At 38.9% G+C, this 15,771-nt stretch overlaps 1 protein-coding gene across 18 annotated transcripts in view; it reads right to left on the reverse strand.

Moving 5' to 3' along the window:
* Positions 1–15,771, reverse strand: part of CUL2 (cullin 2) — a 123,545-nt gene that overhangs the window by 43,309 nt on the left and 64,465 nt on the right. For all 18 annotated transcript variants that reach the window (XM_054521737.2, XM_054521736.2, XM_054521734.2 and 15 more), the window contains 3 exon segments: positions 14,850–14,944; positions 8,429–8,534; positions 3,659–3,741 (listed from right to left, as the gene is read on the reverse strand). In XM_054521737.2, coding sequence (XP_054377712.2) covers positions 3,659–3,741; positions 8,429–8,534; positions 14,850–14,944 — 284 coding nt within the window.

The following is a 15,771-nucleotide window of genomic DNA, read 5'->3' on the forward strand; positions in this document are numbered from 1 at the left end:
GAGAGGTTTTTTACTTTTCTCTTTAACCTTCTGTACATTTCAATTCCTTTTTTACAATTAGCATATCTTACTTTATAATTTTTTTGTAGAAGGAAAATTGTTTTTACTAAACTTTCGCAGTGTAATCTTGATTTTCATTTGCCACATTTGAGAAACCATTAGCACGGAGTAATTTTTTTTGTTTGTTTGTTTGTTTGTTTGCGACGGAGTTTCACTCTTGTTGCCCAGGCTGGAGTGCAATGGTGCAGTCTCGGCTCACTGCAACCTCTGCCTCCTGGGTTCAAGTGGTTCTCTTGCCTTAGCCTCCCGAGTAGGTGGCATTACAGGCACCCACCACCATGCCTGGCCAATTTTTGTATTTTTAGTAGAGACAGGGTTTCACCATGTTGTCCAGGCTGGTCTCGAACTCCTGACCTCTGGTGATCTGCCCGCCTCAGCCTCCCAAAGTGCTGGGATTACAGATGCGAGCCATTGCGCCCAGCCAGAAATGTTCTTTAGAGACTTATAGAAAGTATCTAGGAACCCAGGGATGAATACGGGAAAAGGAAAGTGTCAATAAATTGACAGGAAATCAAATCTGTGATAAGCTCTGCTAGACCTGAAAAGAATTTATTCTGTAAGTCTGGTAAGCACCTTCTACAACAAAGTAAGTTGTAGGTATGCACAATAAAATACTTCCCCTTTAGTAGAAATGGCAATAAGATATAACTTGAACAAACTATTTCTAAAAATGTGTGAATATATGGGTAAGACTACAGACTTAGGGACCAAAATGACCCAAGTTTTAACTTCAGTTCTGCCGTTTACTACTTACGTGACATAGGTAAGTTGCTTACTCTCTCATGTCTCATTTTCCTCACTTTTAAAATGAGTTTATGATAACATTCACCATCATATCCTCTTATAAGGATTAGATAAAATACACACGGAGAGTTTGTACCACAGCTTCTCAGCCATGGTAATGGAAGTTATGGTATCTGACCATATTAGCTCAAATGACAACGCGTAGAGTTAACGCAATGCAGTGGAAAGACCCCAACTGGAAGGCTAAAAGCATGAAGTCCATTTCATTAGCTATATTCAAGTTTTCAACTCATTTCTCTTTGTTGAAATTCAATTTATTTACCTGTAAATAAAACTTGCTGTTTCATTAAGACCAAATAAAAAATGTGTGTGAAAACACTAGAATATTCAAAGCATTATAAACTAAAATGTATTCCCCACTGAGTTAAAGGTATTGGAGCCAGGAGTGGAAGAAATATTCTGGGCATAAAAGACAGGCATAGGCTGGGCGTGGTGGCTCACGCCTGTAATCTCAGCACTTTGGGAGGCCCAGGTGGGCGGATCACAATGTCAGGAGTTCCAGATCAGCCTGACCAACATGGTAAAACCCCATCTCTACTAAAAATAAAAAAATTAGCCAGGCATGGTGATGCACGCCTATAATCCCAGCTACTCGGGAGGCTGAGGCAGAAGAATCGTTTGAACCCAGCAGGCAGAAGTTGCAATGAGCTGAGATCACGCAATTGCACTCCAACCTGGGTGACAGAGCAAGACTCTGTCTCAAAAAAAAAAAAAAGAAAGAAAATACAGGCATAAAGGCCGGGCACGGTGGCTCATTCCTGTAATCCCCGCACTTTTGGAGGCCGAGAAAGTTGGATCACTTGAGGTAGGAGCTCAAGACCAACCTGGCCAACGTGGTGAAAACTGGTTTCTACTAAAAATACAAAAATTAGCAGGGCGTGGTGGTGCCCAGCTACTCAGGAGGCTGAGGCAGGAGAATTGCTTGAACTCCGGAGGCAGAGGCTGCAGTGAGCCGAAATCATGCCACCGCACTCCAGCCTAGGAGACAGAGAGGGACTCCTGTCTCAAAAAAAAAAAAAAAAAAAAAAAAAGGAAAAAAGGACAGGCATAATGAATTCAGAGTTAGATTAGCCCAGATGTGAATCCCTAGAATTTTTATTAGATGGAGGCTGGAGTCAAATGATCTGAGTCAGATCACCACCATTGACTTTTGCATGTCAAGGACGTCATGCATGTAAAATGGTGACACTAATAGTATTAGCCTTCCAGTGTTGTGAGGATTAAATGGGAAGATGCATGTAAAATTTTTAGCACAATGCTTGGTATGTAGTTCCCATGTTTAATTTCTATTTTTAATATGCCTTAGTTTCCTTAACTTTAACATGCAAAACTTTACCTAAGAGAGCTGTCATGAAGAATAAGTGAGATCTTAGTAAAGCATGTGAAACAATGCTTTAATGGAAGCCGATTATAACAACAAAAATAAGACAAGCAGACCAGATAATCTCTTTTCCAGAATTAATATGCTTTAGTTGTATTATTTTTCTTATGTTGTTTCTTTCATTTTTTATCATATTGATTTTTAGCAAACTAACAATCACACTTAAGAAAAATTTACTAGGTTGGGACAAAATTATATTAAAAAAGACATTTCACAAAAGTACATTTAGAAAGTATAACAGTATTGTCATTATACTTTTAAATACTTGAATTCCAAGTCAAAAGAAAAGTTAGTATATTTTAGCAGGAGAAATTATATTAGAACTTAGAAGTTTTGTTGGGAGTGTTCTTTTAGTTCACAGTTTTGTAAAGAAAAGAGGAAGAAAAACAATGGGTTACACCCTACTGCTCCACTATTGCCTTTCCTCTCCAGCTCTCTATCTCTAAAAACAACGGAATCACTCAAACAGTCAGTGACAAAAAATCAAGTTACTAGTTGTTACCACCTACTTTCTATTGGGTATTAAAAATTTAAAAATATTCTCTTATCTTCTTAAGTGAGGCATAGGGTTGGGTGTGTGTGTTTAATCCCTTACTTCCTCCCAGGGGTCCCATACTAAGTACCACAGCTTTGACAAAGTATTCCTCATATAAAAAAACTCCTTATTTAGGTCTTCTTGATGAGCACAGATATAGGTGGAGTGGCCATTATTACACTACAATTCACTGGTCTAGATAATTCCTATAACATCAGTTCCAGTAACCTGGAATTTATTGGATATATATTTGTGTGACAGAGTGCTTCTGAGAGTCTTTGAGCCAGAGCTAATCCAAGGATGTTCTATTCTAGACTCCAGAGGAAAATGTTCTTTGCACTAAATTGTATCCACACAGCACTAGGGTAAAAAGTGTTAACCACTCTGAGCCATGGGTAGAGTGGGAAACCATTTCCCCATAAATTTATCTCACACAATTAGGCAAGTTATCGATTATAACACTGAGGCTAAGAGGTAGCCAACTAACTAGAAGAATGTCTTCCTGAATAGGTGGTCCTCACAAGGATTTAAACAGATAATATGTACAAGCAGCTCAGAGCGCTGCCTAGAAAGTCCCGGAGTTTTCAGCTCTGAAAAGCAATGAGTCACTTCCCTCAGATACTTATTTATATACTAAGCATATTAGGGTATAAGAAAAGACCAGAGCTCCCCTCACCAAAAAGAAAAAGAAAAAAAAAAGAAAGAAGAAGAAGAAAATAAAACAATTTTAAAAAATCCTGGCATTGGAAGTAAAATGAGGTTCATTACAGTAAAACCAGCCCCAAGGCTAGTCACTGGCTCTGCAATTGTACACTATTTTAAAACCATATCAAACAACAAAATAAAATTGACTCAGTAAGATAAATGTCAGCACTCACTTTTTGATTTCTCGGAGCAGCATTCGGATAAGGATGGCCTGAAGTGGTTCAACCATCAATTTCCTCCACATATCCAATGCTAGCTGCCAGGAAAAACGAAAATCATCAGGGCTGAATTACTTAGTATATGTTTAACATTTCCTCAAGGTTTTTTTAACTAAAAATACTCATCAAAACAAGTATTTATACTAATACTTCAAAATTCAAATAAAACCTGAACAAAAATTTAAAAACTCAAAGAAAATAAATTTATAATTTGAAATATCAGTGACCACTCTACTAGCCTTATCAACATTAAGGTTTTATTATTAGTTGAAAATCTTAAGAAATAATTGATTATTATAAAACCTTAATTTAGGCCAGGTACGGTGGCTCACGTCTGTAATCCCAGCACTTTGGGAGGTCGAGGTGGGCGCAGCACGAGGTCAGGAGATCAAGACCATCCTGGCAAACATGGCAAAACCCTGTCTCTACTAAAAATACAAAAATGAGCCTGGTGTGGTGGCATGCGCCTGTAATCCCAGCTACTCGGGAGGCTGAGGCAGGAGAATTGCTTGAACCTGGGAGGTGGAGGTTGCAGTGAGCCCAGATCATGCCACTGCACTCCAGCCTGGCGACAGTGCGAGACTCCGTCTCAAAAAAAAAAAAACAAAAAAAAACTTAATTTTTTGATTGTTAAAATGCTCAACACTATAAATGGGCTATAGATATCTAGACCATAACAGAAACAAAGGATTTATGTTAAATGAAATAATGTGATTTGGCTGTAGACTGATTTTTTTAATTATGAAAAATTTTATACTAACATAAAAAGAGCAAGTTGGTTAAAAGAGTAACAAAACATTCCTGTATTCACTACCCAGTTTAAGAAATACAACTTCACCATTACCATTGTCCCAGATATCCTCCTCATTTCCCCTCAGGTTATTACAATCCACAATTTTGTGAAACCCATCCAGTGGAAACATACAGCCATAGCTCAATCATTGGCACTGCTATACAGCAACCTATTGTATAAATATGCCATGATTTATTTTTCCACTCTACTGCTGATGACTGCTGATGTGTCTGTGATTCCTATTTTCTGCTACTGGAAACAATGCTGTGATTCCTGTATGCATCATTTGGCCCACATAAGCAACAGATTCTCTGATATACACCTACAAGTTAAGATCCTGTACTGAACAATCAAGTGCTCATGCAGCTTTACTAAATCAAGCCAAATGATTTTCCAGTTTACACTTGCATAGCAAAGGACAAGATTTCCCATTAGTCCCCATCCTTGACAACAAGTGGTACTGCCAGGCTTTAGTCAAACTTTGCCAGTCTGCTGGACATAAAATAGTGTCTCCTTGGCCAGGCACAGTGGCTAACGCCTGTAATACCAGCACTTTGGGAGGCCGAGACGGGCAGATCACGAGGTCAGGAGATTGAGACCATCCTGGCTAACAGGGTGAAACCCCATCTCTACTAAAAATACAAAAAATTAGCCGGGCATGGTGGCGGGTGCCTGTAGTTCCAGCTATGCAGGAGGCTGAGGCAGGAGAACGGTGTGAACCCGGGAGGCAGAGCTTCCAGTGAGACGAGATCGCGCCACTGCACTCCAGCCCAGGCCACAGAGCGAGACTCTGTCTCAAAAAAGAAAAAAAACCGGCCAGGCGCGGTGGCTCACGCCTGTAATCCCAGCACTTTGGGAGGCCGAGACGGGCGGATCACGAGGTCAGGAGATCGAGACCATCATGGCTAACACAGTGAAACCCCGTCTCTGCTAAAAATACAAAAAATTAGCCGCGCGAGGTGGCCGGCGCCTGTAGTCCCAGTTACTCGGGAGGCTGAGGCAGGAGAATGGCGTGAACCGCAGGGGCGGAGCCTGCAGTAAGCCGAGATCGTGCCACTGCACTCCAGCCTGGGCGACAGCAAGACTCCGTCTCAAAAAAAAGAAACAAAAAACAAACAACAGCAACAAAAAATAGTGTCTCCTTGCGGTTTTAACTCTCATTTTACTGAGTGAAGCTGGGAATTCTTTAATGTTTATTGTCCATTTTGGGTTCTTCCCTTTGAAATGCCCATTCCTAATTTTGCCCGTTAGTCTGTTAAAGTTTGTCTTGTTCTTAATAAAAGCTAGAGTTTTTTATATATTGTGGAAATTAATCCCTTGAAAGTTTCACAGTCTGTCCCAGTAAATCAACTGCTCAGTTTCTTTATTGTGTTTTGGTAAAAATATATTAAAGTTTAATATACTCAAATTTACCAATCTTCTCCTTTATCATGGGTATTTTTTAAGAAATCCTTCTCTGCCCTAAGGTAACAGGCATATGTGTGCTCCTACTCTGCCTTCCAAGTTTTCAAGCTTTGCCTTTCACATTTAGGCCTTTAAACTTCAAATATATTTTCCCCACATAGAGTATAAATTATTCCAGTACTGAAAACTGATTTTTTGTTTGTTTGACTCTTCTCTTTTTCCACCCTAACTACATCCAGATAGGCTGTTGCTAGCCTCCCTATTGTTTCCCTAGGGTAATTTTATTCTGATCCATTGGTAATTAAGCATCTGTCTTCCCACAAGGAACACTGTTCAAGTTTTGCCTTTCTTTCTTAATAGCAGGAATGGGGGTTGGGGAGGCAATACATGAAAAACTGGTATTTTACACATGTGGTGGAAGGGCAAACTGGTAAAGGCCCTTCTGAAAGGCAATGGGGCAGAGCTGCGAAACTTCAGGGTGTGCTTCGACAGAGGCTCCACTTCCTGACACCCAGTCTATAAAAAGTTCTGCTCATGTACCAAGAGATACATAAATATAACTCCATGAGCATAAGATTTTTCTCTATTTTGTTCACTGTTGTATTCAACATATATAACACAGAGGGGTTCAAAAATACTTAATGAATGAATAAATGAATAGTGGTGTTCACTGCAGTGTTGCTTGTAATAACAAAAAATTAAAAATTGGCGGGGCGCGGTGGCTCACGCCTGTAATTCCAGCATTTTGAGAAGCCGAGGCAGGCAGATCACAAGGTCAGGAGATAGAGACCATCCTGGCTAACATGGTGAAACCCCACCTCTACTAAATATACAAAAAATTAGCCCGGTGTGGTGGCAGGCGCCTGTAGTCCCAGCTACTTGGGAGGCTGAGGCAGGAGAATAGTGTGAACCTGGGAGGCGGAGCTTGCAGTAAGCCAAGATCGCACCACTGCACTCCAGCCTGGGTGACACAGCGAGACTCCATCTCAAAAAAAAAAAAAAAAAAATTAAGGGGATAGTTTAAAAAATTATTCTGTATCTCTACAGAATATTAAGCTTTCACAAAAAACAAACTTATGTAAAAAGACAGACACTAATAACAAAAAAAAGGCAAGAAATATAGGCTGTAGAACTTTATGTGTGCCATTTTATCACAGTTTGAAAAATAAAATCAAAACTGCTGTGTGTGTGTGTGTATGTAAATATTTGTAAATACACAGGTAAAGTTCAGAAAAGATGCAAACTAAATTGTTTACAGTGATTTCCTCTGGGAAGAGAAGTGTGCTTGACAGTGCTGGTGATAAGGGAAAATTTTATGTAAATCATTCACTTATAATGCTACTAACTAAAAGCAACTACTGTTAATATTTTGGTATTTCTCATTGATCTTTTTCTCTACATCATCTTTTCCCTACAATTGTATTTGTATTCAACATATACCTATAATTTTGTGTCCAAATTTTTTCATCAACAATGTCCCCTTTGTTAAAGTTTCTATGAACAATTTTCTGCTACTAATTTATCCATTTGCCTACTTTTATAACAAAATCATATCATATATAATACATTCTTCTTCCATGCTTTTTATTGCTGAATGTTGGATGCTGAAATTTTACACTGTTCAGCCATTAGGCACCCTATTAACAATGATTGCAAAGAATACTTTTAAACATTAAACTCTTTTCTCATATTTATTATTTTCCAAGTATAGATCACTAGGCTTACGACTTGGGATTACTTGGTCAAAAGGTACTATGTATTTTAAACTGTATTGAAAGAAAGACACTGATCAATTTCTTTTGGAAAGGATTACACTACCTTAAATGTCTCCTAATGCTGCCTCTTAGCCTGTTTATTTCCTTCATTAACACAAATCACAAGTTAACATTAATTTCCTATTTGGCATCTGCTTCCCTTACATGAACTTACAAGCTTTTGTGTGCAGGGACCTTCTGTCTGTTCACCATTGTATCCCCAATGCCTGGCTACTCAATAAAGATGTATTAAATGAATAAACAAGTTTGTACAATAATATTTCTTTCACAATCAGCATAATTTTCCATATTTTAATTTGCACTGTACCTCAAGAACTTGAATGGACCAAACTGCCCATTTAATTGTTTTACTCTGAATTTAATTACTTTTAAAGTAAAGTTACAATAAATTTGTTGTATCCATAAATTTGTGTTTCCTCTCCTCTAGCCTGTCTTTTAAGTACTTGTCCCCTGCACTTTTTAACTACGGGGCCGTCAACACTTTATAATTGTTTTTGAGTTTTTTCACAATGCAGAACCATTAACTCTATCATTCATCCATTATAAATTTAATTATCAAAAGAGTAGTTGTCACATCTTTTTCGTTCCTCTGAGGATTCTTAGGAAATCACTATAGCATTTTATTTAGGATCTTTTAAATCTTGACCATTTTAAGCTAGCCAAATCAGTGTCCTTAAAAAATGATGCGTAATCAAATTACCTCAGTGTATAAAAACATACTTATGTTTGCTAGTCATTTAAAGAATGTCCTACCTCTCCTATTTCCATAAGTGGTTCATTCATATCTACACCACCATAGCCATACTGAAGGTCTGCTTCTGTTAATTTATTCTTTTTAATAAACTGGGTGTTGAGATACCTGGAAAATAAATGTAATATCAATGGATATTAAGTTGAAGTCAGTAGGAAAGCAAATAACTTGCAACTTTAGAAGAATATTTTTAAGATTACATATAAGCCATGGAATAGCCTACTAACAAATCCAAAAGAAATGAATTATATAGAGATTAGAAATATAATAAAAATTAAAATTATCAGCCCACCTTTCTCTGCAAGCCCTTACAATACCCTTCTAGCCCAACAGCTCTTATCCAAGTTTCAGAATTTCTACAATCTTGTTTGCTACTTCCCAGACTCTTCTTGGGAAAGTCAAGATAAAGTCCACTTTGCAAAAATTAAACAGAGAATGGTTAAAAGATAAAAGTCAAGTTAGCTTTCTAATTAACATTCTAATCACCAGGAAGAAATGCAATTTTTCATTTTTAAACAAAAAAGATCACAATCAGTAGGTAAGAAAATGGAACAGAGTGTTACAGATATTAAGTATGGGCAAGACTGACAGATACAAGATGACTTTGTCTACCAGAGGAAAATGAATTATAATAAAAATGTTTAATATATTTCAAGACTAATAAATGTGATTAACTCTAAGAATAACTGAGATGAATACAGAATTCTAAAATAAAATAAAACATGGAGAAAGGACTCGTAATGTTCAACTGTGTAGTTTTTAGGATCCCAGATTTCACTATAATGCCTTTAACAATTACCACCTAAAACTATTCATTTGAAAGGTTCTGCTAGTGTAAATAGCTACTGACAATACAAGTATTTTAGGCAACAACCCATGAAATCTATACGTGAATATATACACTTTTCAAAATTCACTATACCAAAATGAAGGGTCCACTCAGCATTTACAGACAAATTAAAAACAAAGACAACCAAAACAAGACAACAATTTTGGGAAACAATTAAACACACAATTCCTGGCCAGGCGTCGGGGCACACGCCCATAATCCCAGTGCTTTGGGAGGCTGAGGCGGGAGGATCACTTGAGGCCAGCAGTTTGAGAGCAGCCTGGGTAACAGCGAGACTGTCTCTTAAAGAAATAATAACTCTTAGAAAATTGACTCCAAAGTGGTATACCCACAACCATTTACACAAGCTCCACCTCCATATTCACTAGTCAAGGCTCTAGACTCCACGGCTTACAACCTTGATGTACCATTTGATATTTTAATGTCCTCTGACCATAAGTTCCAAGATCATACTCTTTTTTTCCCCTTTAAAATGCCATTTATTCCTTCCTCTCTATCCTCACTGTAACTCTCAAAATTTCATGCTGAGTTTCCAACCATGCCTTCCAGCTAAGGAAAGAGAAATAAGATTGAGAGACAACAGTAAAAGGTAAAGAGGGGATGGCCTCTCCACCTAAGTGCCCCATCCCAGATATTCTGAGGGTAGTCCCCTTTCATCCGAGTCTCAGCACAGACACACCTTTCAGGCCTGCCCTGAACCCCAGGAGTTAGCCTTCACTTCCCAGCCCTAAGCAAGTAACTATTTAATGCACAACTGTTTTACTTTCTTCACAGTAATTGCTACTATATGAAATAATCCTATGCTTTTATTGGTTTCTTTTTTTTGTGCATTCATCTCCTCTCTAGAATGTACAATATACAAAGCAAGAACCTCCTCTTGTAGATAGCATCCACAGTAGTGGCAGGCAAAAGTCAAGTCCTCAAAAAATAATTCCTGAATAAATAAATGGATAACATTCCAGACAGCAAGGATAGCGAAAGCTAACAGTAGAACACAAACCTGGAAAAGCAGCCTGCAGCCAGATCATAAAAGCCATGAATACCAGGAAATAAAAGTAATCACTAACATTTATTGAGATCACCTGTCAGACACAGCCCTAAGCATTTTACGTGGCTGAATACTATAAGACAGATGTATGTGGTACCCCTATGATCATTTTATACATAAGAAAGCTGCGGCCTAGAGAGGTTAAAGAGCTTGCCAAAGGTCAATCGGCTCCTAAGTGGCAGGGCTGGCACAGAAACTCAGGAGAGGTCTTCCACTCCCATTCAACATCGGCTGAGGGTATATTGTGTGCCAGGTCAACATTAGGCACTGGAAACACAAAGATGAAAAGCAAAAATATGGTCTCTGCCCACACAGAGCTCACTCTGTGGTACAATATACAAACAAATATAAGATTTCGTCAGGCAGGGGTGCTCCCTCAGTAGAGGGTACTTAATTGTCATATTACCACTTACATATGCCTTCCAATATGGAATCTGCTCCAAACCAGTTTTCTTTTCTGGTCACTGGCACCAAGATCATTCCGGTAACCTCGCCTAAAACATCAGAATCACTTATCTCATCCTTCCATTTTGCCTGCTTTAATCAGTCAGTCTTCCTGTCTTCCTAAAGTATTCATCACCTCCTCCCACTACTTCCTTTGACTTCCAATGTACTTGCTGACCCTCTGCCCCGATCATGTGGAACACTTTTATGACTGGGCTCTACTTCAGTTTCTGGCATCTTTAATTCATCTAAAAATTCTGCTGTCAGGATGTCACTTTCCTATTCAGAATTCTAAAAGAGCTTCCTTTACCTACGTAATAAGTGCAAACTGCCTAGCATAGAAGCAGATGCTAGATCTGCAGATCAGGCCTGAATTCACTAATCCATTCCAAAGATCTAGATTTATATTCTTGAGCCAGGTATTGATTTAGTGCAACTTTACATGCTTTGTATCTGCAAGGACAAACCAGTATTATCTTTTCCTCACAGAATAAAATTTAAACTAACTTACATTAACTATGTCTTTCTTATTGCAGATTTTTACTCTTGGTAAATTTAAGCTTGAAATACAATGTTTTAAAATAAAGTCATGGCCAGGCACGGTGGCTCACGTCTCTAATCCTGGCACTCGGGGAGGCTGAGGCAGGCGGATCACCTGAAGTCAGGAGACCAGCCTGGCCAACATGGTGAAACCCCGTCTCTACTAAAAAAATAGAAAAATTAGCCAGGCATGGTGGTGGCTGCCTGTAAACCCAGCTACTCAGGAGGCTGAGGGAGGAGAATCACTTGAACCCAGGAGGCGGAGGTTGCAGTGAGCCGAGATCGCACCACTGCACTCCAGCCTGGGCGACGGAGCAAGACTCCGTCTGAAAAAAAAAAAAGAAAAAAAGAAAAGAAAGTCATAATTTAAAATATAAACAGTGCCATTTTTCATTTTAATATGGACACCATTCTTAATTTATTTTATAAGTCACTGCAGTATTTTACAATCAAATTTATTAACCACATATTTGCTTCTTAATAAAGACATGGGGCTGGGCACAGTGGCTCACGCCTGTAATCCCAGCACTTTGGGAGGCTGAGGTGGGCGGATCACTCGAGGTCAGGAGTTGGAGACCATCCTGGCCAACATGGTGAAACCCCATCTCTACTAAAAAAAATACAAAAATTAGCCAGGTATGGTGGCGCGTGCCTGTAATCCCAGCTACTCAGGAGGCTGAGGAAGGAGAATCACTTGAACCTGGGAGGCGGAAGCTGCAGTGAGCCAAGATTGTGCCACTGCACTCCAGCTGGGGAAACAGAGCGAGACTCGGTCTCAAAAATTAATAATAAAATTTAAAAAAAAAGAACATTTATGATTCATGGGAGAAGGTCTAAATATCATTATGAACAGGTGATTAGAAGATGCTGATTCTGTAAAGGGAAATAAAATCTCAGGATTCCCAAAACTCCTATGCCAAAACAGGAATTTAACCTTGGAGGCTGAGTCATGCTAAATGGCCATCCTCTTCCTGGACGAATAAGTCTTACAAGTTTGTGTCGAAACATTATATATTAGCCAGACCCCTGTGGTAAGGCAAAAAACCTCAGCGATTTCCTGATGACTACCCCGCCTCAAAAAGTCACTCATTCGTAAATTCTTTGCTAGCCTCGAAACCATTAAAATGTAAATCCTCCCATAACACAAGGACAGGTCAATTGTAACTCCGGATCTGCAGTCTAAAGTCTAGTTCCTAAAACCTAAGGTCTGTTAGCATCCACCTGATAAGTGTCGATTCTTAGCTGATATTCCCAGGCACAGAGCAAAGGCAAGATGAGAGTAATCATTCCTTCCCTGAGATGTCTGCACAACTGTTTTCTTCTTCTATTTCCTTTTGCTTCAAAGGGTTACCTCATATAAAATGTAGATTTACTGGGCATTAATTAGTCTCACAAGTAGGTAACCATTTGCCTCACTGCCACCACCCCTCATGTTTTAAGGAAAATGTATAAACACTAAACCTCCTAAGAACCTCTTTGGACAAAACAGCCACAGATGCATCTGTGCCTTGCGTTTTTCCTGGGTGCATCCTTAAGCTAGCTCAATAAACCTTGATTGAGACAGCTGCCTCAGTCACTCATTTCAGTTAACACTTCCAACCCTCATGGATGACTTAGAGGGGGTCAAGACTTCAGGGGAGGAAGTGACTGGAGATGTGGTGGAAACATCAAGAGAACTCAGAAGTGGATCCTGAAGATGGGACTGAATTGCTGCAATCTCATGATATAACTTGAATGGATGAGGAGTTGCTTCTTATGGATGAGAAAGTGGTTTCTTGAGACAGAATCTACTCCTAATAAGATGGTATGAACGTTGTTGAAATGACAACAAAGGATTCAAATATTATATAAGCCTAGCTGATAAGGTGGTGGCAGGGTTTGAGAGAACTGACTCCAATTTCATAAGAATTTCTACTGCAGGTAAAATGCTATCCAACAGCATTGCACCCTACAGAGAAATCTTTTGTGAAGAAAGAGTCAACTGATGCAGCTAACTTCATTGTTGTCTTATTTTAAGACATTGCCACAGCCTCCCCAACCTTCAGCAACCACCACCATGACCAGTCAGCAGCCATCAACACCGAGGCAAGAAGACTGGCAAAAGGATTACAACTTGCTGAAGGCTCAAATGATCAACAGCATGTTTTTTAGCAATAAAGTAATTTTAAATTAAGTTGTGCACATTTTTTTAGACAATGCTACTGCACACTTAACAGACTACAGTATAGCATAAACATAATTTATATGCACTGGGAAACCAAACAACTTGTGTGACTTGTCTTACTGCAATATTCCCTTTACGTGTGGTGGTCTGGAACTGAACCCACATCATCTCCAAAGTATGCCTATACAAGAAAAAGATTGAGAATAGAATCTACTTAAGTGAAATACCATGTTTCTGGAACAAGATTATGGTAGAATGAAGTGGTTAAATGGATGGGCTTTGGATTCAGACTGATCTGGGTTTAAATCCTGCCTTTGTGATTCATTAGCTGAGTGACCTTCAACAAAATCATGCTCTCAGCATTGCTTTCTTCCTCTGTAAAAAATAGAGATACTAACTACCTCATATTATTTTACACACATATACACAAACACATATTAAATAGGCTGCAACATTTACTAAAAGTTCACAAATAGCACCAATTTAATAGTACTAATTTAGCCGGGCACAGTGGCTCATGCCTGTAATCCCAGCACTTTGGGAGACTGAGGAGGGAGGACTGCTTAAGCTCAGGAGTTCAAGACCATCCTGGGCAACATAGTGAGACAGCATCTCTACAAAAAATAAACAAAATTAGCCAGGCATGGCGGTGCACACCTTTTGTTCCAGCAACTGGGGAGAAGGGTGTTCAAGGTGGGAGGATTGCTAGGGCCCAGGAGGCTGAGGCTGCAGTGAGCTGAGATCATGCTACTACACTGCAGCCTAGGTGAGATCCTGCCTCAAAAAATAAAAAATAAAAAAAACGACAAAATAAAAGAAAGAAAAATAGAAAAAGAAAGAGAGAAGCAATCCAGGCAGATGGAACAGCACCAGGGAAGGCAGGAAGATGGGAGAGACCATGGGCCATTAGGAAACTACAAGTAATTCAATATGCCTAGACCATGGGGAATGCAGAACTTCAAGGGGAAAATAACCCAGTAATTTATCTAACATCGTTTGCATCAAACATAAAATACTGAATGCTAGAGTCAAATAAGAACATATCGAGGGGACATGAGCTGAGATTTTCCCACTAAGTTTCATGCAAGTTGAATTTTCACATTGATCTCTGTTGAGATTAAACACGTGCTACAGGTTGTAAACAATCAGAAGAAACAGAGCTATGCAATTGAGTACAGTTTTACTTTTCACAGAACGTTCCACACACTTCCTGGCTCCTAAATACCCACCTTACCCTGACTATAGACCTTTCCCCACAGCACAGAAAAGTCCATGTCAGAGAGAATGCTTTAGTTTTGCATATGTGAATGAGAAATAGGCAATAAAAAAATTATCCTGTCAACTACTGAATGCAGGCAACGCTGAAGGCACACTCACCTATATAAGCAATCCATATAGTCTGCACCCTTGCTGTATTCTTCCCAGTACCTATGATACATAACAAGTACTTGTTCTTCTGACTCCAAAACTCTCTATATAAAGAGGAAAAATATTTTTACTTGAAAAGCAATAATCATTTTCACTGTCAACCATAAAATGTATCAAAATTAATGTTCTAAAATAATTTACATAATTCTAGCTGTACAAATTACATTTACACAACACATATTAACTACACGTATTAAAAATGAAACAACTGGGAAAGATGTGAGTCTTCAATATGAAAGTGAAGCATCCATAATAGAGAATAAACTGAGCCGAGTGCAGTGGCTCACGCCTGTAATTCCAGCACTTTGGGAGGCCAAGGCGGGTGGATCACCTGAAGTCAGGAGTTCAAGACCAGCCTGACCAACATGGTGAAACCCCGTCTCTACTAAATAAAAAAAAAATGAGCCAGCCGTGGTGGCACATGCCTGTAAGTTCCAGCTACTTGGGAAGTTGAGGCAGGAGAATCACTTGAACCCTATTGCACCGAGACCGCGCCACTGCACTCCAGCCTGGGTGACAGAGTAAGACTCTGTCTCCCAAAAAAAAAAAAAAAAAATCACACTTACAATGTAACCTAAAATATAAAATTGCAAAAAAATTACTAATGTCTTACATAGTTATCACTTATGGTGTAACCAAAGCTCACTAGCTTACAATAGCAGAACTTTAAATTAACATACTAAACATAAACACTTTAAGACCACTTTAACACACCTGCTATCAAAAGCGCTTTTATAAGCGGATAAATGATCACATTAGAACACTAAAATGCACATGCCATATACAATCAAAAGTAGAGCATTTTCCAATATTTTCAGGGAAACAGCACACAATCAATTGTGCCTTACTTATGAAGGATTTTTTGTTTTTT

Source organism: Pongo abelii, chromosome 8 (genome assembly GCF_028885655.2).
Source record: "Pongo abelii isolate AG06213 chromosome 8, NHGRI_mPonAbe1-v2.0_pri, whole genome shotgun sequence".
Taxonomy (NCBI): Eukaryota; Metazoa; Chordata; class Mammalia; order Primates; family Hominidae; genus Pongo; species Pongo abelii.